At 40.7% G+C, this 27,791-nt stretch overlaps 2 protein-coding genes across 6 annotated transcripts in view; both read left to right on the top strand.

Annotated features, from left to right (window-relative positions):
• The first annotated feature begins 40 nt into the window (after positions 1-40).
• LOC134357293 (coiled-coil domain-containing protein 112-like) lies at positions 41-19,405 on the top strand. 5 transcript variants are annotated; one of them, XM_063068664.1, is made up of 10 exons: positions 41-156; positions 756-874; positions 7,299-7,417; positions 9,119-9,208; positions 10,950-11,025; positions 14,021-14,393; positions 14,663-15,079; positions 15,916-16,011; positions 18,277-18,395; positions 18,497-19,405. In XM_063068664.1, the coding sequence occupies exons 2-10, from the start codon at positions 855-857 to the stop codon at positions 18,525-18,527; spliced, it is 1,341 nt and encodes a 446-aa protein (XP_062924734.1). In that variant the 5' UTR covers positions 41-156; positions 756-854; the 3' UTR covers positions 18,528-19,405. The 5 variants fall into 5 exon arrangements, with proteins under 5 accessions (XP_062924734.1, XP_062924733.1, XP_062924738.1 ...); XM_063068663.1 differs by lacking the exon at positions 41-156 and adding an exon at positions 326-442; XM_063068665.1 differs by lacking the exon at positions 41-156 and adding an exon at positions 4,311-4,406 and having other exon boundaries at positions 783-874.
• Positions 19,406-21,768: 2,363 nt separating this feature from the next.
• The window catches only part of pggt1b (protein geranylgeranyltransferase type I, beta subunit), a 78,933-nt gene continuing 72,910 nt past the window's right edge, over positions 21,769-27,791 (top strand). The window contains exon 1 of the mRNA XM_063069167.1: positions 21,769-21,908. Within this exon, the coding sequence (XP_062925237.1) occupies positions 21,790-21,908 (119 nt within the window). The 5' untranslated portion in view covers positions 21,769-21,789. The remainder of the gene's footprint in view (positions 21,909-27,791) is intronic.

The raw sequence follows: 27,791 nt of genomic DNA, 5'->3' as shown, positions 1-27,791 counted from the left end.
GTGGCCACCTCCCAACAGACTATTCATTTGCATGTTGTCAACATGCCCGAAAAGCAATGTGGCCTGTTTTGCGGATTCGGCAGACTTAACAACAATCCTCTCTTACTCATGGATACTACGAACCTCGGGGAGTTCCGCAAAATCTCCGCAATATAGGTGAATTAAGACAGCGGAAAGCCTTTAGATTTTGTGTGTATGCGCGCTAAAGGACAGAGGGAAGAGTAAAGAGTGGGGGTTCAGACTGGCTAGGATCGCCAGCAATCCGCAGCAACAGCGGCACATCTGCACATTTGCGCCGCTGTTTGCAGCGCCGGCTCGCCGGCTCTCCGGCGCCGCCCGCTGGCCGCAGCCGCCTCCAGCAGCTCGCGGTCGCGGCGGCACCCCGCCGCTTCAGCCCGGTGAGATGGCGGCCCTAGCAACGGCGGCGGCCCCCGCTCAGCGGGTACGGGTTCCTCGGCCGGAGCTTCTGTCTGGGTCGGGGGCGGTGGGTAGGTCCCGGGTGTCGTCGGGGCGCATTTCGGGGACTGCGCGTAGACACTCAGCTGGGTTGGATTGGGGGGGAAGGCCCCTCGTTCCCGGGGTTGGGGAATCTCTCCTCGGTTGTGGGCCAGTGATGTTGGGGGCAATGGGGTTGACCCTGGTGTTTGCCCCCTGGGTGTTTTGAGGAGCATAGTGGGGTCCGGGCTCCCCTCCCTTCGTTGCTTTGCGGTCTGTGGATAAGCTGCTGTCTTCTCCCCCTCCTCACTGTCCGGCAGGTGGACGCCTGTGCGTGGAAGTCGGAGGCAGCGCCGAGACATTGGGCCCCCGTGCCGGCTCTGAGGGACTCGGACAACCCGGCGGCATTCTTCCAGGAGATGCGGAGGCTGAGGCTCCAGTGAGTTTAACACGCCCTTATAGAGGGGAATAGGCTAATGATGCAGGGAGCTCCAACCATAAGAAGAGGGGTTTAACATACTGGAGTAGATAAATATTAGACTCTCATGGTTAGTGGATATTCCAGTTATGTCTTTCACCCTTTGGCATCAATCTTTCCCATCTCGGTAGTACCAAAACCAAATCTGCGAGAACACATATAAAAGATAGGAATAGGTCTCTAAATCCATTTGCAACTCCTTCTGTACCCATTCATGTCTTTGTGTATCTCCTTATACTTTTATTAAAGTACGTTTAAACTATCTCTTCAAACCAATGATGGCTTTCTTTGTTATTTTCTTCCAAGTACCCCTGCTACTGGGATGGTTGAACTATAGTATGGTAATTATAATTTTAATAACTTTCTACATGGAATTGTTTCATTTTTTTAAACACACACTTATACTGTGAAGTGTAAATAGGGCAAAATATGTCAAAATAAATTTAGTTTGTTTTCAACAAAAAAGTCACATGAAAGTGCATGCACTATTTGAAGAAAGGGAGTAATAATATTTTAATATTTAACAGAACAGAAATAGAACCTGGAGAAGGCCATTTGACTTTTGAGTTTTTTTGTCATTTAGTAAGATTGTGCCTGATCCTTTGTCTTGACCAGTTTTTCTTCTACCAAATCTGAATGTATTGATCATAATCTTGAATTATACTGTATAGTTAGTGGCTATGTTCATTTTGGGGCTATGGGTAAAATTTAACAACACTATCAAGGTGGTATTGGATCAAAGGAAAAGTCTTATAGTGTTGCCTAAAAAAGGAAATAGACTGAGAATGGGGAAACTTTCAGAGTTCAGCACAGTAGAAACAAAGCATTGCAAAGAAAGGGGAAGTAGAATCTGGAAATAATCTGATGTAAAACACAAGAACAGACTCAAGAATTGCTATAAATTTGTAAAGAAAATATAAGGTTATAGTTTGTCTCTTTTAAACTGTAATAAGATAAATTATATCAAGGCATGAAGTAAATACAGAAAAAATAAGCAACACACATCAAAGTTGCTAGTGAACGCAGCAGACCAGGCAGCATCTCTAGGAAGAGGTACAGTTGACGTTTCAGGCTGAGACCCTTCGTCAGGACTAACTGAAGGAAGAGCTAGTAAGAGATTTGAAAGTCGGAGGGGGAGGGGGAGATCCAAAATGATAGGAGAAGACAGGAGGGGGAGGGATGGAGCCAAGAGCTGGATGGGTGATTGGCAAAAGGGATATGAGAGAATCATGGGACAGGAGGCCTAGGGAGAAAGACAAGGTGGAGGGGGGGGAGAACCCAGAGGATAGGCAAGGGGTATAGTCAGAGGGACAGAGGGAGAAAAAGGAGAGAGAGAGAAAGAATGTGTGTATATAAATAAATAATGGATGGGGTACAAGGGGGAGGTGGGGCATTAGTGGAAGTTAGAGAAGTCAATGTTCATGCTATCATGTTGGAGGCTACCCAGACGGAATATAAGGTGTTGTTCCTCCAACCTGAGTGTGGCTTCATCTTTATAGTAGAGGAGGCCGTGGATAGACATGTCAGAATGGGAATGGGATGTGGAATTAAAATGTGTGGCCACTGGGAGATCCTGCTTTCTCTGGCATCTTCCGTCTGGGTAGCCTCCAACCTGATGGCATGAACATTGACTTCTCTGACTTCTACTAATGCCCCACCTCCCCCTTGTAACCCATCCGTTATTTATTTATATACACACATTCTTTCTCTCTCTCTCCCCCTCCCACTTTCAAATCTCTTACTAACTCTTCCTTCAGTTAGTCCTGACGAAGGGTCTCGGCCTGAAACGTCGACTGTACCTCTTCCTAGAGATGCTGCCTGGCCTTCTGCGTTCACCAGCAACTTTGATGTGTGTTGCTTGAATTTCCAGCATCTGCAGAATTCCTGTTGTTTGCACAGAAAAAATAAATCACTTCATGTAAAAAAAAATCTTCCAGAAGTAATGAAGAATTGCTTAAGTTATTTGTATTTTGAGATAGAGCACAGAATAAGCCCCTCTGGCCCTTCAAGCCTTGCCAACCAGCAACCTTCAGTTTAACTCTAGCCTAACCTTGGGACAATTTACATTGACCAATTAACCTACTGTCTTTAGACTGTGGGAGGAAACAGGAGCATCCAGAGAAAACCTATGCATTCCACAGGGAGGACATACGGGCTCCTTACAGAAGATGCCGGAAGTGAACTCCGAACTCTGATGCCCCAAGCTGTAATAGCGTTGCACTTAACCCCTACGCTACCATGGTGCCAAGTGAATGAGGAGCTGGAAGAAATTAACATCAGTTTAGAAAAAACATTGGTATTGGAGTAACTATTGGCAAGAAGCTGGTTCTTCCTTGATAATTGAAATGGAAACCCTAGTACTGTTCCTCAGTTATATTTCTGGTGTAGGAGTTCAAGTATGAGGTTGTCTCCTACCCAGAAAACAATGTGGGGGAGAAAACGTTGCTCACCTGCGAAGTGAAGGAAGTAATATAATCAACCCTTATGTGTGCTGACCCTGTGACCGACTGATTGGGATGCTGAAATCTGTTAGCATTGCACCAGACACATTGAAAAAATGCCAACTGACGTATGTTGCTCTGCAATTTGGCAATGATAGGCAAATGATTCCTAAGGAATTTGTCGGTCATTCAGCAATAGAAGTGGCTCATTTGGCTTCTTGTGCTTAGTCATAGTCATACTTTATTGATCCCGGGGGAAATTGGTTTTCATTACAGTTGCACATAAATAATAAATAGTAATAAAACCATAAATAGCTAAATAGTAATATGTAAATTATGCCAGAAAATATGTCCAGGACTAGCCTATTGGCTCAGGGTGTCTGACCCTCTGAGGGAGGAGTTGTAAAGTTTGATGGTCACAGGCAGGAATGACTTCCTATGACGCTCTGTGTTGCATCTTGGTGGAATGAGTCTCTGGCTGAATGTACTCCTGTGCCCACCCAGTACATTATGTAGTGGATGGGAGACATTGTCCAAGATGGCATGCAACTTAGACAGCATCCTCTTTTCGGACACCACCGTCAGAGAGTCCAGTTCCATCCCCACAACATCACTGGCCTTACGAATGAGTTTGTTGATTCTGTTGGTGTCTGCTACCCTCAGCCTGCTGCCCCAGCACACAACAGCAAACATGATAGCACTGGCCACCACAGACTCGTAGAACATCCTCAGCATCGTCCGGCAGATGTTAAAGGACCTCCATTCTACCCTCTCCATTGAATTAAAGTGCAGCTCATCTCCATCTAAAACACATCAACATGCCTCATCACAAAAATCCAATCAATCTTATTTTTAAAATGTTTCAATTAAGCAGGCCTCTGCAGTTTAGGGAAGATATTTTCAAATTACTTCTCCTCTGTGCTCATTTTAGACTTGATTGTTCATATGCACTCTAGATTTGCCAAGAGTAGAACAAGGAAGACATCTTCCAAATCTGCTGCACTGAATTCTGTCCATCCATTATAGTGCTTGCTGACTGATATTGGATGCAGGTAATGTAATGTCTGAATTTTAAGTTTCATGAATCCCTGTATAATTTTTTTCCTTTACATCTCTGTAATCTCTAGCTCTATAATACTCAGAGATAGCTGAATGTAACTAGTACTCCCCTTCCTCCAAAAATCATGCCCTTGACCAAAGTTTTGATCATCTGCTTATAATCCACTGTGTTTGACAGATTTTATTTGATAATGTTCTTATAAAGCACAAAATTATAGTGGATGGACAGAAGTCAAAGCAAGTTGGGAAGGGGGCAGCAGAGATTTGGATAACAGCTACATTAGTGATGATGTATAAATTGTAGTGATGATGTATAAATTGAGGTGGTTTCTGTTTACATAAAGTTTTCTGATATCAGCCCGGAATCTCATAGTTTTAATTGTACATTAATGATCTCACCTCATGTTCTACTCTCCCAAAGAAAATATTCTTATGCAATTAATATTCTTTAATCATTAAACACCTCAATTATGTCTTGTACATTCAAATGAATACAAGGCTAATTTATGCAGAATATCATATTTAAAGCTTCTATTTATGCATTTATTCCAGTGACTGCACAGCTGTTTAAAATTATGAGATACATAGATAAGGTCGATAGTAACAGTCATTTCTCCAGGGCAGGAGAGTCCAAAGCTAGGGGTTATAGACTTAGGGTGAGAGGGGAAAGATTTAAAGGGGACCCGAGGGTGACATTTTCAGTGCTAGAGGAAGTGGTTGAGGCAGGTACAATAGCATCATTTAAGAAGCACTTGGGTGGGTAGGTGGAGAGACGGGGCTTGGAGGGATATGGGCCTAATGCAGAAAATTGGGATTAGCTGGGTGGGCTCCATGGCCAGAACAAACTGGTTGGGCTGAAAGGCTTGTATTATTACTCAATGATTTATTTTTATAATTTAGTTTTGAGGTGCTGTATCTAGAAAAAAATGCACCATTCTAAAATGAGGTCTAACCAAAAATTAATATATCTGCAGGTCAGTTGCCAGCCTTTTATCTTCTAGCCTTAAGTTAACCCTTTCAAATTTTGTCGCTCATTATTATATTTGGGTCAGTGTTTTCCTAGCTTTTTACTGATTTAAAAAAAAGATCATACTGATAATTATACCTGAAGTGGTGACCTCACATTTTCCTTCATTGAATTCCATTGCAACAGTTTGCTCAGTCACTTACCATTGACTCTCGAACTTTGTTGGTACATCTGTACTATTTACTATATATAAGGCCATGAGACAGAGGAGCAGAATTAGGCTAATTGACCCATCGAGCCTGCTCCGCCATTCCATCATGGCTGATTTGTTATCCCTTTCAGTCCCAATTTCCTGCCTTCTCCTCATAATCTTTGACACCCTCGCTAATCAAGAACCTATCAACCTTCGCTTTAAGTATACCCAACAACTTGGCCTGCACAGATGTCTGTGGCAATGAATTCTACAGAATCGCCACCCTCTAGCTAAAGAAATTCCTCCTCATCTATGTTCTAAATGGAAATCCTTGTATTCTAAGGCTGCACCCTGTGATTCTACACTACAACAGGAAACACCCTCTTCACGTCTACTCTGACTGTTCGATAGGTTTAAATGAGATTTCCCCCTCTCATTCTTCTAAACTCTTGATAGTGCAGGCCCAGAGACATCAAGTGCTCCTAATACCTTAATCCTTTCATTCTTAGGACGATTCTCATGAACCTCCTCTGGATCCTTTCACATTTGTTCTTAGATAAGGGGCTCTAAACTGCTCATAATACACCAAGTACCATCTGAACAATACCTTATGAAGTCTCTGCGTTAATGTAAGAGCAAAGGTGTAAAGTTCTTTCAAATAAACACTAATATTGCATTTGCCTTCCTTACTACCTACTCAACCAGCAAGTTAACCCTTAGCGAATCCTGCAAAAGAGCTCCCAAGTTCATTTGCACCAATAATTTCTAGATTTTTTCTCAGTTTAGAAAATGTTCTACGTCTTTATTCCTTCTACCAAAGTGCATGGCCATACACACCCCGACACTGTATTTCATCTGCCACTTCTTTGCCTGTTCTCCTAATCTGTTTAAGCCCTTCTTAAGACTCACTGCTTCCTCATCACTACTCCACCTATCTTTGTACTGTCTGCAAACATGGCCACAAAGCCATCAATTCTGTCATCCAAATCATTGACATATAATGTGAAAGTGGTCCCAACACTGACCCCACTAGTCACCAGCGGTCAACCAGAAAAGTCTGTCTTTATTCCCACACTTTGCCTCCTGCCAGTCAACCAATCTTTTGTCTATGCTAGTATCTTTCCTGTAATACCATGGACTCTTATCTAGTTAATCAGCCTCATGTGTGGCACCTTGTCAAAGGCCTTCTGAAAATCTAAGAAGACAGCATCCACTGACATTCTTTTGTCTATCCTTCCTGTTATTTCCTCAAAGAATTCCAACAGATTTGTCAGACGAGATTTCCCCTTAAGAAAACAATGCTAATTTTCACCTGTTTTTGTCATGTACCTCTAAGTACTCTGAAAACTTATCCTTAATAATGGACTCTAATTTATTTCACCCTGATGCTTACCTGATCTGCAAGAGTGTAGTTTCCATTTATTTTCTGGATGTTAAGAGATAACTGGTCATGATTGCAATGTAAGGGAAATCTAATAACCAACAACTGTCCACTCTCAAGATGAAGAACAAGGTACCATGGAATTATTTCAAAAGATGTGTTTATTACTAGCATTTTGCAGTAAAATCATTACACTTGCACAAAACAAAAAAGTATATCAGGTTATGTGTTTGAAGCTCAGTTCTGAAATAGAGTAATTTTATATGCTTTTAACAGGGAAGTTGCTTTTGCATATGTAAAAAGATTAAAAATTCTAATTTATTGTATTTTCTTTCTTAATCCAGAATAGCCAGTTTAGAAAAGGATAAGAATACTTATCTTTTCAGTAAAAAGAATGAGAGAGCAGAATATAGCACTTTTGAAGAGCTGGATCTGAAGATGGCAAATAACAGGAAAACAGAACGTAGGAATTTAACAATTTATTAGGGGTGATGGTGGGAGCTTTGATGTTCTTCCATTTATATTGAGAAATTTTTCAATCTTGTCTTGGACATGTACTTTTCTCTCAAATGTATATATCAGATTGGAGTACATCTTGATTGTAATGTCTGTACTTTGCTTGCTATTGCTGTATGCTTATGCCATGTCAATTTTGTAATATTTGCCTTTGAGGAAAGATTCTGGATTCAAAGTGTAAGCTAGATTGTTTCTTTGATCTGTGCTGATGTTACTGCTGCATTATTATATCGTATATTTGAGATATTACACAGACACTTCATAACCCTTCGACTAAGGAGCTATAAATGAATTATAAACTCCTTAGTTCTCACAAGAGATGGTGACCGGATCGACGAAGACTTTCCTAGGTTTTTTTTTTGTTTTATTGTGGATCTTTGGTGATGAGATGATTGAACTTGGCAAGGGCAATCCATTAACCCGCAGGCACTTACTTGCCTTCTTCAGTAAATTGAGTAGCTGCAGAAGACTCACCATTTCAACAAGGGCAATTTTTCGCTAGTGATCCTTCTCAAACCAACATAGTATACCAATTAACTGGCCATTCACTTCTCTGCACTTTGCGGGATCGTGTTTTGCACAAATGAATTACTAACAATAGCCTACACTGTAAAGTGCTAGGATTTGCAAGGCCAGTCAAGCCCTCGGGCACTTGCATTCACGTGTATTGAACTCGCATGACATCTGAAAAGCCATGAAACTCAAGGTCTACAAAGCAGTCGTCCTTAGCAGATAATTATATGGCTGTGAAGCCTGGACCATATACAGAAGGCACCTTAAAAATGCTGAAACCCTTGCATACACATAGCCTGAGATCAATCCTGGGCATCCGCTGGCAGGATTGTGTCACCAACCAGGGGGTCCTAAAAAGAGTAGAGAGCACAAGCAAAGAAGCAATGATGCTGCAAGCCCAGCTTCTCTGGACAGCTCATGTTATACACATGGAGGATTCCAGAGTACCCAAACAATTGCTATAGAGAGTCGTCGCAAGGAAGAAGAGACTTAGTAACAGGTTTGCCAAGTGTGTGAAATCAACTTCATGTATGCTGACATCACACCTAAGCAGCTTGAGTAGAGTGCTCAGGACTGGACTGGATGCCATGCCCTGGTAAGATGAGCTTCCAACAACTTTGAGAATAGTCGCCGTGCAGATCTGGTCACAGCTCGAGAGAGGAGAAAAATGGCCACATCTGTTGCTCCAATGGCGGCCGGACAGTTTACCTGCCCTTACTGGTGATGTTCATACATTTCTAGAATCGGACTGCAGAGCCGTCTCAGAACGCGCAATTGATGAGCTGCATAGACAAATGTCATCATTAGAAATGATAGAAAATCAACACACTGTAAAAGAAAGTATTGAATGGGAAATATTTTGAAATGCTTCTGAGGCAGTGGAATGATCCTTTTAAGTATGTCTTTTGAAGGGTAGTATTGAATCAGGTATTCAGATTTATAACATTTTAAGGTAAAGCTTTAGACTGGCATTTTTCAAAATGTATTAAGATGTGAATTAATTGCCTAATTTACTTAAGAACTAAATGGCCACAATTTCATTATGATAAAGGAAGAACGTAGAATGTTTTGACTCAGGCAATCTAAATATGGTGTTTTCAACATTAACTTAGAATTTCTTGAATGAAATTTTTAGAGATGAAAATTCAACAGCAACTTGCAAAAATACATCATAATGTGAAGAGATTCCAGGGACAGCTAAAAGACGTCAAACCTACTCCAGAATGTAGGTACAACATTCAAGCAATGTGTGAACTGTTATTTTGATCAGAAGCTTTATCATGCATCCATATTGTATATTATATTACACTCTGTGGTCTTCGGCAAGCACTTCTGTGACAAAAATGTTATTTCTCATTGATCAGACTATGCTTGAAAGTTGTGTAGGATTTCTGGCATGCAGTCATTTTCTGTGGTATGAATATGACGCAGTCATCAGCAAGTGTTCCAGGTGATTGGAGCTAGATTACTGCCCTGAGGATCTATTGCTGTGATGTTCTGGTAGCAGACCTCCATAACTTCAAATCATCTTTTCTGTGGAAGGTATGGCCCTGTCGGAATACATTCCCATTAATACTCATTGAATGCAGTTTTATCAGAGTCCCTGGATGTCACAATTATGCAACAGTTGCCTTGGTGTGAATTGGATTCACCGTCACCCTATATTTGGAATTTGTCCTGGAACTTGAAGCTTCAGTTGGTATATTATCTGGTCCCATAGTTTTTGTGGTATCTCATGCTCTCATCTTGATAAAATGGAAACTGATTGAATTGCTTCAACATTACTTCTGTGATAGTTTTCAAGAGGAAACTTAATATGTTGCCGAATATTGTAATTTACAGGAACTTTATCAAACCAAATTAGACAAAGGACAACATATGTAAATGTTAGACCAGATGATCAAAAATTTGGTTGAAAATCTGTGTTTTAAGAAACCTTTAGAGAAGAGGGGAGATGCAGAGGTTTAAAGGGGAAAATTTAAGAACTTGTTAACTGGTAACTTTGGATAGGTGGTCAGGAGATATAAACCAAATGTAGGGTTTTAGGGCTGGAGGAGATTAAAGATGCACCTGGAAGTGATTATCATTTTCGTGTTTCTTAACCAGGAGGCAAAAGATCACAGAACTAGCAGTTAATGGGATTTAGATGAAACACTTCACATTTGTGATTTTTGGGAAAAAAATGATCTGTCTTTGATCTTCCAAAGACATCAATTTTTTTCTAAAATCATAAACGGATGAAGGAAAAAAGGACACTGAGGGCAGTTAGCTCTTGGTAATGAAGTTGCAAAAGGCCTCAGGCAGACAAGGTTGAAGGCAGAAAGTCTTCAGTTAAGAACTTCTACAGTGTGAAGCTCATCTGTTGTGGGCTGCAGGCATAGAGAAATGATAAACTGACCAGGTGCAATGTTGCATGATATGAAATAAAATAGTTTAAATATATACAGCAAGCTTTGATTTGGTCAAATGCTCATTGTCTATCTTGTTAAATGTTCATTGTAATCAAATATTTGCTTTCATTAACACAATTAGATATGGGACAGCTACGTCAAAAGCTACAAAAAGAGACAGACATGTTCCATAAGTGATTATACTAAAACTAGGTTGATAAGTATTGCAGACCTGAATTTATAATAAATGCATAGCACACTTAAAAACCTCATGTTTTGTAAAATTTGGAAATCTAGCTTATTCCTGAAGTTTAATTTTATTTCTTCTGCTATTATTCACAAACTTGTAGCATTTTGAAAGTGAATGATGACACCCTTTTCTTTCTCTTTGTGACCGAGATGCTCAGCATCATCTTGAAATTTCTAGTACACAATCACTTTTCGTAACCTGTTACGTTTGTTTAAGTTGCTACAAATTTGTTTATTTTCAATTATTTATTTTATTAATTCAGTTATTAATGATGCTACTTGTGTGTTTGCTTACATTCATTTCATTAGATTGATGTGTGTTTTCAGTTATAGAAAAATTAAGGGAGATAATGGAAGAAGTTGAAGATTCAATTAATGTCTTCAAAGAAGCTCAACGACAGATGTAGGTGCTGACTGCTTTCACTATATGTTTCAATTTTCATGTGACAAATGAAGTTAATCTTTTCAAAAATAGATTCATATAAGCATAATTCACAAGAAAAATATAAACATTTTTGTACAAAGAAAGAACACAGTAAGAGCAAAGAAACCAAAATGGTCCTAATGTTGCTAAGCTGTCGTGATTAGGGTTGTCAATGGTTATGCCCATAATATTCAACAACAGTAATACTGCAGAATTTCAAGAATAAATAGTTAGATATGTTAGAGGTAATCATTGCCTTGCACCAGTGCAGTGTGAATGTCTTTTGCCACTTACAAACTCAAGCCTGAATACTGTCCAGGTCTTACTTTTTCTATTTCTATGGATGCTCAAATGGAAAAAACACTGTGCAATTATAAGCTAATATCTCCACACCCTGATCCCACTTTGTGGAACGAAGGTCATCGACAGAGCAGCTGAAGGCACTGACTTGAATTGTTCCTGTGAGGTATTCAACAATTGCAACTGCCTTCTTTTGTACAGGAGGTACAGAGCTCCTTGATATCAGGTTTGGTAAAATTCTGTCTTGATACGAAGCATAATTATCCTTATCTTTCTTCTGTAATTCAGATCTTTTGTCCAAGTTCAAATGAAAGTTATGTTGAGGTGTGGACATGATTGGTCCTGACAAAACTTAAATTGTGCATCAGTGATAAAGTTATTGATGAGGAAAAATATGATAAAATTCTGGCTTTGAAATTTATTTTGTTAAATTTTACGCCATATTTCATGCCACAAACTGAAGTGAATGTCTAGCTACTGGAAAAACAGAAAATGGCAGATGCTGGGCATCTGAAATAACAACAGAAAATACGAGATCAGGTAGCATTTGCAAGGAGAAATCTTCAGAAATGGGATTTTTAAATTGTATTTTTTACAATATAATTGCCTGAAATCATTTGTACATGTTTTGAATTTGGGTCTCTATAAATGATATTCAAGGTTTTCAATTCAACCAGCAGCTTATTTTTTATGTTAAAATATTCATTCTTTTGCAGATTAAATTGAATTAATACAATACTACTTTAACAGTAGCTATGAAAGGTCAACTGAAAACAATTTTGCTTCTGTCTTCGTAAAAACTGCTGAGTGATTTCTGCATTTTCTGAAGTTATGAGCACTGGTTTCTGTCCTCTGCAGCAACAATTATTGTGGGAGCATAAGCACTGCAGATGTGTAGATTTGTAATCCTGTCAGGATCTGTAATGAAATAGTCGAGAAATTTCGAATAACTGATTTATTATGGTTTGCAAATTATTTAAATGAATAGAGATCTAAAACTGATCAGCTTTTGAATGTGTAATAAGTTTGGGTCTGACGAAAGGAAAAGATAAACATTTCTTGTGTGGGTTGTTATTCACAATTTTTTGAAAAATGGCATCTTTCATGTGTATTGCTTTGGCTTTTGTATAAAGAGGCAAATTATAAGACCATTAGACATAGGAGCAGAATCAGGCCATTCGACCCATCAAGTCTGCTCCGTCATTCCATCATAGCTGATTTATTATTCCACTCAATCTCATTCTTTTGCCTTCTCCCCATAACCTTTGATTAATCAAGAACATAACAACCTCTGCCTTAAATATACCTAATGACTTGGCCTGCGCAGCTGATGTGGCAATGAATTCCACAGATTCACCACCCTCTGGCTAAAGACATTTTTCCTCATCTCTGTTCTAAATGGATGTCCCTTTATTTTGAGGCTGTGCCCTCTGGTCCTAGACTCCCCCACTATAGGAAATGTTCTCTCCATATCCACTCTATCTAGGCCTTTCAATATTTGATAGGTTTCAAAGAGGACCCCCCCCGCCCCCAAGCTCCATTGAGTACAGGCCTAGATCATTCTAGTGAACCTCTTCTTGACTCACCAATGCCAGCACATCTTTTCTTAAATAGGGGGTCCAAAACTGCTCACAATACTCCCAGGTGTGGTGTTACTCAACCTGCATGTTAACCTTCAGGGAATCCTGCATGAAGACTCCCAAGTCCCTTTGCACCTCTGATTTTTAAATTTTTCTTCCCATTTAGAAAATAGTCCATGCCTTTATTCCTCTGCCAAAGTGTATGACCACTATATTCCATCTGCTATTTCTTTGCCTATTCTTCCAATCTAAGTCCTTCTGCAAACACCCTGCTTCCTCAATATTACCTGCCCCTCCACTTATCAATGTATCTTCTTTCCATGCTAGTATCTTTTCTGTAATACAGTAAGCCTTGTTAAGCAGCCTCATGTGCGATACCTTCTGAAAATCCAAGTAAACCACATCCACTGACTCTTTTGTCTATCCTATATGTTATTTCCTCAAAGAATTCCATCAAATTTGTCAGGAAAGATCTCCTCTTTAGAAAACCATGCTGTCTTTGGCCTATTTTGTCATGTACCTCCAAGTACTGTGAAGCCTTTTCATTAATAACAGACTCCAACATCCTTTCAACCACAGAAGTCAGACTAACTGGCATATAATTATTTTTCTTCTGCTTCCCTCCTTTCTTAAAGAGTGGAGTGACACTTGCAATTTTCCAGTCCTCCAGAACCATTCCAAAATCTTGTGATTATTGAAAGATCATTACTAATGCCTCTGCAGTCTCTTCAGCTACCTCTTTCAGAACCCTGAGGTGTAGTCCATCTGGTCCAGGTGATATCTACCTTCAAACTTCTGAGCTTCCTAAGCACCTTTTACTAAGTAAAAACAACAACAATCACTTCTGGCCCCTACTCTTTTGCATTTCTGGCATTCTGCTAGTGTCTTCCACAACGAAGACTGACATAAAATACTTATTAAGTTCATCTGCTATTTCTTTGTCCCACATTACTATCTCTCCAGTATCATTTTCCAGCGGTCTGATTTCCACTCTAGTCTCCCTTTTACTCTTTATATATCTGGAAAAAAAACTTACTGTGAAGCTCTTTATATTTGCAGATGTAATTATAAAGTGGTTTAATGTATCTTTTTAGATATGAAAACCTTTTGAAAGAAGAAAAAGTTGCTACTCAAGAAGTTTTAGCTGTGGAGAAGAAAATAGAAATATGGGCCCGTAATCCGACTGTGATTTCTAAGACTGCCTTAGCAAAGGGATCATCAATTAAACCAGGCAATGTGCTGGTGGAAGTTGCAGACTTTGAAAAGTTCCTTCAGCAGACTGGACACCAAGGTGGCTGGGATGATTTTGATCATAAGAACTTTCTCAAGGTATGGACAAAACACAAAGGGAAGCCTTCTTTTATTGAAGAGGCTCTACAGTATTTGGTTGGAAGGACTCGAGAGGATATAATTCAGCATGAACAATGGTATCAAGAGTTTCTCTTTCTTGAAAAAAGGCGGAAAGAGGTAGGGAAGATATTTGGAATATTTTTAAATATTGAATAATTTCTAGAAATCAAAACCTTCTTAAATGTATTTCCTACTAATTAAAATAATCTGTTGATATATATAAAATGTATTGTTCCAACTGAAAAAAAAGTCAGCAAATCTTGCAATTTGGTTTGAGTGGAATAAAATGATATATAATTGTTACAAGATCAGAAACTGTAACTCAAGGAAATAAGATCATCAGCATTCAATCAATCATTTTTGTTGTTATTGAAATTACCTGACAGGCTATTCAGAGGTGGAAAACAGAGAAGCAACAAGAAAAAGAAAAGCTGATGAGGTTGCAGGCACAGAATGGAGCTGAGTTAGATGCAGAGCAACAGGCAAAAGAAGAGGCTAAACGACTCAGGGCTGAGAAGGAGAGAAGAGAAAGAGCTATCAAGCTCCAGTTGTGGAAGAAAGAAAAGGAATTGGAGTTTGCTCAAGAGAAAGAAAAACAAATGAAGGAAGAAACAGAGAAAATAAAAAGGGAAAAAAAGGAAAGTTTAAGGCGGCTCAAAGTGAAAAAAGTTCTTGAAGATTATGCTAAGCAAAAGAAGGAGGAGGAGGAGTTTCAGCAGCTGGAAACCCAAATGAGGGAGCAAGCTGAAAAAGAAGAAAAACAATGGCTTGTGGCAAAAGAAATTTCCAGGTTTCAAGAGAGAGTAAGTCTTTTAGAAAATAGCTTGTTTATCAAATGCCTGAATAAGAGAAATTGCAGGTAAAATGTAAATAATTTGCCATTGCAGAGTTTGGATATCTTGAGGGTTTAGCATTTAGTTCACTGAGTGTTTCCCACATTTCTGTTAAACTCAGAGGCCCTGTTTCCCATGCTCCCTTTAAACCTGTCCAGTTCATTGGAAAATTATTTTTTTAAAAACTGAAAGGTGAATTAAAATATGTTTTGTATTAATAGGAATAACATTGAATAGTGCATAAATTCTGCCAGTCTAGCATCACCAAAGTCATAAGGTTGCCAGATTATTAAAGTTATAATATATCTTTCTTTGTAACAGTCAAATGTATAGAACTAGCCCTGGTATATTTGTATTTTTGCCTTATTTCGGTAACACTTTGCATTTTTTAATTTTAAAAATTTTGGGATATAATTTTAAATTATAAAATAAAATATGTTCTCCCCATGACTGCGTGGGTTTCCTTCCACAGTCCAAAGACGTTCGGTTGGTAGGTTAATTGGTTATTGTAAATTGTCCCGTGATTAGGCTAGGGTTAAATTGGGAATTGCTGGATGGCGCAATGCGAAGGGCTGTAAGGGCCTGTTCCGCGCTGTATCTCAATAAATAAATAAAAATTTACTTACATCAGAATCAGATTTATCATTTATGACAATTGTCATGAAATGTGTCTTGCGGTAACATTTTAAAGACTTTCAGTTTGGGAATGCTTTCACCTGTTTCAGGGAAAAAGAATAAAAACCATTATTTTCTGTCATTATTGGTTGAATTAAACAATTACTTATTACATCTTTTATACTACACAGGATTTTAACAAATTGGAGTTCAAATTATTGGAGAAGCGAATGCAGAAGGAGATGGAGGATGAGCGAGAAAAGAGATTTTCCAAGCTTAAAGAGAAGGTTTTGTGTTTTTTTTCAAAAGATCAAGAGCCATTGCCTCAATGTGATAATTAGTCATGCTCGTCAAGAGTAAATTTCCTGGGGGGAATAACACTGTAGCAGATCAGTCAGATTTGTTTTCAGCCAGTCAGTCAAAATTCAATCTTGGGATCTCAAATCTTCGCCCTTCTCTGTCTGTTTCCCCAGCTCATTTGGTCTTTGTTATGTTTCTTTTAAAAAAAAGCTTTCTACTCATGGTTACAAGTTGGTCTTATAAAATTATACATTTTCAAATCACTCAGACCTTTGCTTTATATATGTGAATTCTAGATCTGTCACATACACCCACCAAAGAAGCTACATTGAGACTGATAGTAAACCATATCTGAAGCCTGAACTTATGATTCAAAGATACTAGAACATTAAAAAAAATGAGTAGACTACATGAAATATTTAACCTGCTTCTGCATTTAGTTTCATGGTAGCCTTGTCCAGCCTTCTCCCCATATACCTTGATTCCTCTGGTTTCTAAAAACAAATTGATCTAGTTCAAAATACACAGCTAAGCATTCACAGTTCTCGAGGGTTTTTTCTCACAGTCCCTTAATCACTGATTTGTTTTCTTTCACACCATGCTTGCTAGTTCTAGAAGTAAAAGTCAGAGGAAACAATCTCTTCACCCTCAAACACGGGAACATCTGCAGATGCTGGAAATCCAAGGCAACACACACAAAATGCTGGCAGCATCTATGGAAAAGAATAAGCAGTCGACACTTCATCCAAGACCCTTCACTAAGACTGATGAAACATCTACTGTTTATTCCTTCCCATAGATGCTGCCTGACCTGCTGAGTTCCTCCAGCTTTCTGTGTGTGTTACCCCAATCTCATTACCCTGTTAATTCCCTTCTGAAATTCCTCTTTCAACAATTGATTTAATGAATCGACATTGCACTACATTAATTATTCTGATATATCCATGGAAAGATAGAAACATTAATGATGTACCAGTATGAAGTATATCCTAGGCTGTTAAAGGAAATGGTACAGCTAGTATATAACTGCCTAACAACCTCAATATCTTGGGTTCAGTCCTGATCTCTGGTGCTGTCTATGTTGAGTTTTGATATTCTCCATGTTATTGCATAGGATTCCCCTAGCTGCCTTGGTTTTCTCCCACAACCCAAAGATCTGCAAGTTAGTAGCTTGATTGGCTAGTATGAGTTGCCCCTACTGTAGGTGGGTGATAAGAAAATCAGGGTGTAGATGATGAGCATGTGACAGGAAATAGGTTGCAGGGAAGTAAGTTGGAGAATGAGATTGCTCTGAGACGTAGATCTGGTGGGCTAAATAGCCTCTTTCTATGTTGCCAAGAAATACAAAACATGAAACGAGAGAAAATTGCAGAGGCTCTTTACACACCCTTTCAATGATCTGTGGCTACAGTAGTGCTGTTAAGGAACTGTTAGTTTTTCTTTAAAAAGGGAGGTAAGGAAGGCCTAGGTAATTATAAGCCAGTTTGGTTAATCTAGTAATGAGCAAATCACTGGAATGTTTTAAGAAACATTTCATTTATGAAGGCACAGGTTAGGCGAGAACTGTTGGCACGAATTTGTAAGGTAAGGTCATGTTTGACTGATTTTTGATTTCATACTTGGAGAAGGTGAAAAGGAAGGTTACTGAGGGCAATGCCTTTGTAATAGTACTTTCCAGATAATATTTTAATTGAAAAATGGGAATTATGTAGTCCAGTTATTTAGACTTGTTAGAAATAGTGATTCCGATACTGTAGAAAAATAGAAAATGAGTTTCATCATTTGCATTTAGTAATAAAAGCTGGATATTCAGTCTTTATTGCTGAGTAAAATGTTGAGTGAATTTTTGATTATAGCATTCCAAAGAAAATAGAATCTCTGACTTAATGGCTAAATTCTGCATCTAATGTGATGTTGAACTATGCAAATTAGAGAAGCCAGTTTCTGTCGTTGTCTTGTGATGAGTGAATTGATGCATATGAAGGGTTAAAATTTACTGGGTTTTTGATTCTAGTCATTTGATAGAAATCTTTGTTGGAACATGACATGCACAAATGTGCCTAACATGGGCTTAGTTCTACTGTAGCCTTTCAGACAAGTTACTCTAAAATTAAATATCTGAGGAAACAAAACTGCTCTTGAGTTATCTTCTTTAGAAGATGTGAAGTAAGATTAATATCAGATTACATTTGATAATTTACTTTTGGGAAGAGGTTTAACACCAACATTTGTACTGCTGTAAATGTACTCAGGTCGAAGCTCAAATACAACGTGATCCATCTAGACTATTCAAACTGACCAAAGGTTGGGAGGAACACACAAAAAATATCGGGAAACGTGATGGTGGGCCTGTGCTGTATCTCCCTCACAGGTAGGTGATTAGCATGTTTAAAAGGCTAGAGATTGAAATACACTCACTTTTTAAAAAGTACTTTATTTAGTTTTATTTAAATTATTTTTTATGTTTTTCAGGGCTGTTCCTAGTTGGCGGAAGGGGATATAACAGTGTTGGAATTGGACTGTTTAGTAGTAATTGTATGTTATCTATATTATTTAATAAATTGATAAATAATTGAAGACAATTAGTTAATGATTAGGTGGAAGATGGAAAGGAGGCGAGGTACATTTAAAAAAAAATCAAGATGTATGTTTAAGATGAACTGGTGAATCTCAACAAATTCTGGCTGGTGCCCAATTAAACAAAGGAAGCAATTAAACTTTGTTGATCACTTTTTTGGTAGACAATCATTGCAAACACTAGCATGTAACTTCCCTTTGGACTTGGAGGCAATTTAATGTGGCAGAACCGAAGTGAGGCAGCATGTCTGTTGCTGAGAGCAAGGAAGACACGAGATTCAATGGATTTAAGCACCGAGCTGAATCGGAAAGGTCAGGTACATCCCACCCTGCAAAAACTCATTTCAGGGAGGTCGCACCCCCCCCCACCCCCGGTCGACCTCCAAGAGTGTACGTAACAGTTTGTTTAGTGATTTTTGTCTAATCTGTAAACCAAGTTGGGTATATGCAGAAAATGTGACATTAAAATATGTACTTTTATTATTATGTTTATTCTATTACAACTTTAAGCATGGTGAAGAGTTTGGCCTCATCACGTAGGACATCAATAGCATAGCTCCTTAGCAGCCAGCCAGCTAGGTTAAATAACGTTAGCTATACTAATGAATGAATGACACCTGTTAAACTCACCTCAACATGTCTTTTACATTTTAACCCACCATGGGCAACAGAAATATCAACTGTTGCAAACAGTGCAGTGAGCAACACTGTCATTATTTTTGAGGTCGACTGTAAACTGATAGGTCTACTTAGCAGGGGTCCCCAACCTTTTTTGCACCGTGGACTGGTTTAATATTGACAATATTCTTGCGGACCGGCCGACCGGGGGGGGGGGGCGTGCGGGTGGTGTTAATCACGACCGGAATATAGGTGATAAGTCAACTATAAGTCACTTATAAGTGGCTAATACACTCAATTTCATTTCTAAAAGGGTTTATCTAATGAATTTAATACTAAACACATATTTTACAAATATTAAACAAATATGCGAGCATATTTTCCTCGCATGAATATAGTGATAAGTCAATTGTAAGTCAATAGCATCATAACTATTTAAATAATGTTTGGATATTAAACACACAGCGCATATTTTCCTCGCATGAGCATATAAAATCTTTGTAACACACCAATATCGCTGAATCAGTGGGAGCCCTGGGCTTGTTTTCCTGCAACAAGACGGTCCCATCGAGGGGTGATGGGAGACAGTGATACTCAAAGGGGGTTCCTTATGTCCAGTCTATTCTGCGATTTTGTTTTCGTTGCATTCATTGCAGAAAACCCCGCTTCGCAGAGATATGTTGGAAATGGAAGCAACGTTTTCAGTGCTTCCGTGGCTATCTCAGGATATTCAGCCTTGACTTTGATCCAGAATGCTGGCAGAGATGTTATGTCAAACATACTTTTCAGCCCGTCGTCATTTGCAAGCTTGAGGAGTTGATCTTCCCGCGCTGACATGGATGATGCGTGCGTTCAAGTTGAACAGTGCGTGACAGGGAATGAGGAAAGGTGCAACTGACTCATATCGTTTCATATTGCCAAATTATATTGTTTCCTCGCGTCCCACTGGGGACTACTCTTAGCACGAGGAGAGACCAATTAGGATGCTCGCTTTCCCTCTCCCTCTCTTTCTCAAAAAAATCGATTTCCGGGATATTGTATATAATTTCTGGGTGTCAGGGAGCCACTATCAATATGTGGAAGACTCCCGGAACTTCCGGGAGAGGTGGGATGTCTGGGTACAGGCCAAATTGAGGTGGTGGAGTCCAGGCCCCAAAGCATGTTGAAGCAACGGAACCCGATGACTTAAGCGCTGGGCTGAATCAGTAAGGTCGGGTATAGACCGAATTGACTGGCGGGGTCCAGGTCCCAGAGCGTATTAAAGCGACTGAGCCAGATGTTTGAACAATATAAGTGCCAGGCCAGATTGAAAAGCTCAGAGTGCTGGGACCCGAGGCGAGGGATGGGCTGGTTCAGTTTGCTGCTCCGCTCTGCGCTGAACTAGGAGTCTATGTGGACTTCAGTTCAAAACTCTATTTGCCTGTGTTTATTGTTTGCATGGCTACCTGTTAGGTGATGTATATTAAAGTTTTATAATGTTTATGTACTTTGATAATAAATATACTTTGAACTTTTGAATAAAAATTGAATCATGATTGAGTTGCATGTTTATAAAAACAAATTTATTTATATAAATTATTGATAACAAGATTAAACCCGACGCAGATTGGGGGACCACTTCGTCGAGCACCTCCACTCCATCCGCCACAAGAGACAGGATCTCCCAGTAGCCATCCACTTCAACTCTGCTTCCCACTCCCATTCAGATATGTCCATACATGGCCTCCTCTACTGCCATGATGAGCCTAAACTCAGGTTGGAGGAGCAACACCTCATATACTGTCTAGGTAGTCTCCAGCCCCTGGTATGAACATAGAATTCTCCAACTTCCGGTCATTCCCTTCCCCTATCCCTTTCTCACTCTGCCCCCTCCCCCAGCTGCCTCCTTCTTCTACTACCCATTGTTTTCAGGGCTATGACGTCAATGCTTCCCCTCCCCCACCCCTTTGTCTTTCAAATTACTGGTCTTTCAACTGACGCTACAATCATTCTTCAAATCCTTCCCGATCTTCCATTCTTCAGTCCTGACGAAGGGTTCCGGCCCGAAACGTCGACTCATCGTTTCTGACTGATGCTGCCCGACCTGCTGAGTTCATCCAGCGTACTGAAAGTGTTGCTAAAGATACATAATGTTTACTAATTGCCATTTGCCTCTGGTATGGTGAACTTTGCTTACATGCTCATCAACATTTATTCATTAGAACTAACCTGTCACGTAGCAAATATATTTTATCCACGAACATTTCTATTTATCAAATAGAAGTGTTTCACTAGGTATTTTTTAACAAAAGTTAACATGCGCGTGTACAATACAAAATATTTTTATCTATACAAAGGGAATATTTATTTATTAAATCCGATACTCCCAGTTTGTTTGTTTGCTTTACCGAAGTTAACATTAGGAATGTGACTGCAAGCTGCAAGTTCAGCATCATCAGAGGAAATGCGGGCGCCGCTTTGCCGAGTGGCTGTGACTCGCGCCAGCGGCGGCGGCGGCGCTCGCGCTCTCGCTCTCGCTGGTTGGTCGGTTGTAGCCGGGAGGGGGCGGGGCGTGTCCATGGCGATCTAACATGGCCGAAGAGACGGCGGCTGGAGAGCATTTGGAGTTTCTCAGGGACAGGCACGTCGGCTTCTTCGAGCGATGCCTGAAGATCTTACCCGAGAGGTACTGCTCGCTGGAGACCAGCAGGTATGGCAGGGCCCTGATGCACGATGGCGGGAGCCACTGGTGGAGGTAGATTGAAGCGAGGGCCCAGATGATCCTCGAGTTTCGCCCCACCCACTCTGCTGCAGCCCCGCGTCCGGGCTGCTTCAGACGGGTCGGGACGGGCAGGGGACACGGTGTAGCGGGAGTGGGAGATCCCTCTATCCTACTGCCACCGCTAGTAAGCAGTTGTCCCTCAGGCTGAGATTTGGGTGATGATGAACACATGGAGCATTTGCAGGCAGTTAGCGGGCTGTCATCTGCTGGGTTGGGCAATTGCAGAGGGAAGCTGCTGGGCGTGGACCATACAGTAATAGTACCCTTCCTGTAATTCATAATTTTGAATTTAAAATTATACAGAAAACAAAACATGATTTTAAATAAACGGGGTTTGCCTTTCACACAAGTGAAACCTCAGTCAACTGTTCGTGCATTTACTGTATATGCAGAAATATCACGATATCGCGTAAATTTCAGTTCAAGTCTGTGAAATTGCTACATATCAGCGCTGTAATTTAACAAAATTGCGATTCGCCAGATTATTTTGTAATAATAAAAATACCCGGCATATACCTTTCGGTAGACCCATCCATTTCCGTTCTTGGAAATGATTAGTGACTCTGCTACAATCATCGTTTAGAGTAGCGTGCTAGAGTCGATTGCAATAGCGTACTTTTTTTTTACTTTTAACACAAAATACTGTGCAGATGCTGAGGTAAAAGCAACACGCACAACACGCTGGAGGAACTCAGCAGGTCGGGCAGCATCCGTGGAAACAACTGTTCCTCCAGCGTGTTGTACGTGTTTTTTTTTTCACTTTTTCTTGAAGCCTTTGGTTCTTTGGCCAGTTCGTAGATTTGTCCTCTGACACTTGTACCACTACGTGATCACAGATACACAAGTATTTATATGCTGTAAGTTTTATTCACTTTTTATAGATGTTGAGTAAAAGCAGACATAGAGAATATTGCTCCTTGTCTGCTCCATCATCGCTAAGATGGCAGCTCACTTTCTCTGCTGTAAAGATGGCACCTCTACTGTAAAGATGAAGCCACACTCAGGTTGGAGGAACAACACCTTATATTCCGTCTGAGTCGCCTCCAACCTGATGGCATGAACATTGACTTCTCTAACTTCCGCTAATGCCCCACCTCCCCCTCATACCCCATCCGTTATTTATTTATATACACACATTCTTTCTCTCTCTCTCCTTTTTCTCTCTCTGCCCCTCTGACTATACCCCTTGCCCATCCTCTGGGTTTTTCCCCCCTCCCCCTTTTCCTTCTCCCTGGGCCTCCTGTCCCATGATCCTCTCATATCCCTTTTGCCAATCACCGGTCCAGCTCTTGGCTCCATCCCTCCCCCTCCTGTCTTCTCCTCTATCATTTTGGATCTCTCCCCCTCCCCCTTTCAAATCTCTTACTAACTCTTCCTTCAGTTAGTCCTGACGAAGGGTCTCGGCCCGAAACGTCAACTGTACCTGTTCCTAGAGATGCTGCCTGGCCTGCTGCGTTCACCAGCAACTTTGATGTGTGTTACTTGAATTTCCAGCATCTGCAGAATTCCTTGTGTTTAAGCTCACTTTCTATATACAGTGGAATCTGGTTAATTGGGCCATCGGTTAATCAGGGCAGCTGCTTATTTGGGTTATTTTGTAAAGATCCAAAACTAATCGAGAAAATATCCAGATTCCCTTCATTTATTTGGGATACATTGATTGCTCGGAGAGAACGGTTTTTAATAGCGTTGGTTGCGTGTGTTTGTGTTCTTTTAAAAAAAACAGTGATTTTTGTCATAGTGATGGAAAAGTACAGCTCAGAAACAGACCTTTTGGCCCATCTACCATTGACCTGCACCTGGATAAATGACCTCCATACCCCTGCCATCTATGAACCTATCCAAGCTTATTATGTTGAAAGTAAGCTTGCATGCATCACTTGGACTAGCAGCTCATTTCACACTCTCTCAACGCTCTGGATGAAGAATTTTCCTTTCGTGTTTCCCTTAAACTTTTCATCTTTCACCCTTAACCCATGATCTCTAATTCTACCCAACCTCAGTGGAAAAAGCGTGGTGCATTGGCGCTATTTATACACCTCATAATTTTGTACACCTTTATCAAATTTCCCCTCAATCTTCTTTGTTCCAAAAAATGAGGTCCTAAACTATTCAATCTTTCCCTATAACTCAGGTCCTCCAGTCCCAGCAACATCCTTGCACATTTTCTCTGTACTCTTTCAATCTTTTTTTAGATTAGATTATGAGGACACTCAGTTCTCGTTTATTGTCATTTAGAAATGCATGCATTAAAAAATGATACAATGTTCCTCCAGAGTGATATCACAGAAACACAGGACAAACCAAGACTAAAACTGACAAAACTACATAATTATAACATATAGTTACAACAGTGCAAAGCCATACCGTAATTTGATAAAGAGCAGACCATGGGCACGGTAAAAAAAAAGTCTCAGGTCCTGATAGCCCCATCATTTCACGCAGAGGGTAGAAGGGAGAAACTCTCCCCACCATGAACCTCCAAGCGCCACAAACTTGCCGATGCCGCACCATTGGAAGCACCTGACCGCAGCGGACTCTGAGTCCGTCCAAAAACTTCCAGCCTCTGACACCGAGCACCGTCCTTTGCTGAGCACTTTGACCCCGCCCCAGCCGCCGAGCAACAAGCAAAGCCGAGGACTCGGCCTTCCCCTCCAGAGATTCTGGATCACACAGCAGCAGCGGCAGCGAAGCAGGCATTTCAGAAGTTTCACCAGATGTTCCTCCGTGCTCTCACATCTGTCTCCATCAAATCAGGATTGTGCATGGCACCCTACTTGGCAGATAACAGATATCGCCACCGGAGTGGCCACTGTGAGCTGAGCTGCGTCGCGCCGCCATCTTCTCCTCCGGACTTTTTACCTATTTCCTGTAGGTAAGTGGCTAAAACTGCATACAATACTCCAAATTAGGCTTCACCAATGTGTTGTACAACTTCAACATGACATCCCATCTCCTGTACTTAGTGTTTTGATTTATGAAGGTCAATGTGCCAAAAGCTTTCTTTACAACCCTATCTCCCTGTGATGCTACTTTCAATGAATTATGGACCTGTATTCCCAGATTGTTTTGTTCACCCACACTCCTCAGTGCCCTTCCTTACACTATGTAAGACGTACCTTGGTTGTTCCTGTTGAGTTGCAACACCTTGCACTTGTTTGCATTGAATTCCATCTGCTATTTTTTAATCAGTATTTCCAGCTGGTCCAGATCCCGTTGTAAGTTCTGATCGTCTTCTTTGCTGTCCACTATACCAGTGGTCCCCAACCACCGGGCCGCAAACCACGTGCTACTGGGCTGTGAGGAAACAAAATGAGTCAACTGCACCTTTCCTCATTCCCTGTCACGCACCGTTGAACTTGAACGCATGCGAGGTCGTTACCCATGAGAAGACATAAGTCGGTCATTAACCTACAACTACTCGATGAGTAAAAATCAAACATCACTTGAGAGTTTCTTTGTAAGAGGTGGTAGGGGACATCAAAGGCCTAACGATGATGATAACACAGAGACAGCTGAGGCTGAGACTGCAAAAAAAGAAAGCTTCCTTCAACAGAAAATACAACAAATCATACATAAAATATGGCTTTATTGTGACTCGCACACTCCAAGCCCCCTGTGTGTGTGATAATGTGGAGACAAGCTGTCTAATGAGGCAATGAAGCCCTCAAATCTGCTTCGGCACCTTGATTCCAAGCACCCTGCACTAAAGACAAACCGGCTGTGTTTTTTGAGCGGAAAAAACGTGAGTAAGCGGGACAGAAGCAAGTGCTGAGAGCCAGCACCTCCACAAATGCTGCTGCTCTGAGAGTGTCGTACTTAGTGGCTGGCCGTGTTGCTAAGGCTAAGAAGCCTTTCACTGTTGGTGAAGAATTGATTCTGCCTGCTGCCAAGGACATGTGCCATGAACTGTTGGGAGAAGCTGCAGCTAACAAGATGGCACAGGTTTCTCTTTCAGCTACCACAGTTGCAAGGAGAATCAATGACATAGCGGAGGACATCGAAGCACAGCTGTTGGAACGGCTTAATGAGTCTGATTTCACTACCCGAGTCAGAGAGGTTGCTCCTGAATGCCAGTCTACACGCTGTGTCACACACAGGGAAATGCTGGCTAGCCGAAAAATGTCACCTGATCTTAACGGTGTATTGAGTGACGTTGTTGATGTTATCAATCACATCAAAGCAAAAGCCCTTAACTCACGTCTGTTTGAGCAGCTTTGCGAGGAAACGGATTCAGAGCACAAATGCCTTCTCTTACACACTGAAGTCAGGTGGCTATCAAGGGGGAGAGGCCTAGCCAGGGTTTTTGAGTTAAGAGAGCAGCTACAGAGATTTCTTTCAGGAAAAAAGTCACCACTGGCAGCACACTTCAGTGACGAGGAGTGGATACCAAAACTCGCTTATCTGTGTGACACCTTCAACCTGCTCAGTGAACTCAATTTGTCACTTCAGGGGAGAATGACAACTGTCTTCAAGTTGGCAGATAAAGTGTCTGCTTTCACAGCCAAACTGGAACTGTGGGGACGGAGAGTGGACAGGCATATTTGACATGTTCCCAACATTAGCTGGGAATTTGGGAAAGACTGAGGCTCACAGATGGTGCGCAAACACCTGTCTTCGCTGTCGACAGAATTTGAGCGTTACTTCCCAACCACAAATGACCCAAGATGTGCAAAGCAATGGGTCCGTGACCCATTTGCGACTGTCCCCAGTGAATCATCCATGTCAGCGCGGAAAGAAGATCAACTCCTCAAGCTTGAAAATGACAGTGAGCTGAAAAGTATGTTTGACATAACATCTCTGCCGGCATTCTGGATCAAAGTCAAGGCTGAATATCCTGAGATAGCCACGAAAGCACTGAAAACGTTGCTTCCATTTCCAACATCATATCGCTGTGAAGCAGAGTTTTCTACAATGAATGCAACAAAAACTAAATTGCGGAATAGACTGGACATAAGGAACCCCCTTATGACTTATAATTGACTTATCACTATATTCATGCGAGGAAAATACGTGCTGTGTGTTTAATATTAAATTCGTTAGATAAACCCTTTGAGAAACAAAATTGAGTGTATTAGTCACTGATAAGTGACTTACAGTTGACTTATCACCTGTATTCTAGTTGTGATTATCACCCCTCCACGCCCCCCCCCCCAGTCGGCCTGTCCGCAAGAATATTGTCGCCATGCAAAAAAGGTTGGGGACCCCTGCACTGTATTCCAATCTTGGTGTCATCCGTAAATTTGCTGATCCAGTTAATCACATTATCATCCAGATCATTGATATAGACGGCAAATAATAACAGACCCAGCACCAATCCCTGTATCCCTGTGGCACTCCACTAGTCAGCTATCTGCTAGCACTCTTTGGCTTCTCCCACAAAGCCGATGTGTAATCCAGTTACATATCCCAAGTGACTGAACTTACTTGACCAACCTCCCATGCAGGACCTTGTCAAATACCTTGCTAAAGTCCATGCAGACAACATCCACTGCCTTGCCTTCATCGATTTTCCTGGTAACTTCCTCGAAAAACTGTGTAAGATTGGTTAGATATGACCTACTACACACAAAGTTATGCTGACTATCCCTAATCAGTCCTTGTCTATCCAAATACTCATATCCAGTCCCTTACAATACTTTCCCATAACTTTCACACTACTGATGTAAGGCCCACAGGCCTATAATTTTCTGCTTTATTTTTAAAACCTTTTAAACAGAGGAACATTAGTTTCCTCCATTCCTCTGGTACCTCACTTTTTAAAAAAGGAGGGAGAGAGAAACCGGGGAATTATAGACCGGTTAGCCTAAC

This window comes from Mobula hypostoma, chromosome 16, assembly GCF_963921235.1.
Source record: "Mobula hypostoma chromosome 16, sMobHyp1.1, whole genome shotgun sequence".
Taxonomy (NCBI): domain Eukaryota; kingdom Metazoa; phylum Chordata; class Chondrichthyes; order Myliobatiformes; family Myliobatidae; genus Mobula; species Mobula hypostoma.
This window is presented reverse-complemented; position numbering and strand designations above follow the sequence as displayed.

Coding starts and splice junctions, on each gene's coding strand:
- LOC134357293 (XM_063068663.1), top strand. CDS start 404: ATGGCGGCCCTAGCAACGGCGGCGGCCCCCGCTCAGCGG. Junction 16,012..18,276: donor TTTCCAAGCTTAAAGAGAAG/GTTTTGTGTTTT, acceptor AAATGTACTCAG/GTCGAAGCTCAAATACAACG. Junction 18,396..18,496: donor GTGCTGTATCTCCCTCACAG/GTAGGTGATTAG, acceptor TATGTTTTTCAG/GGCTGTTCCTAGTTGGCGGA.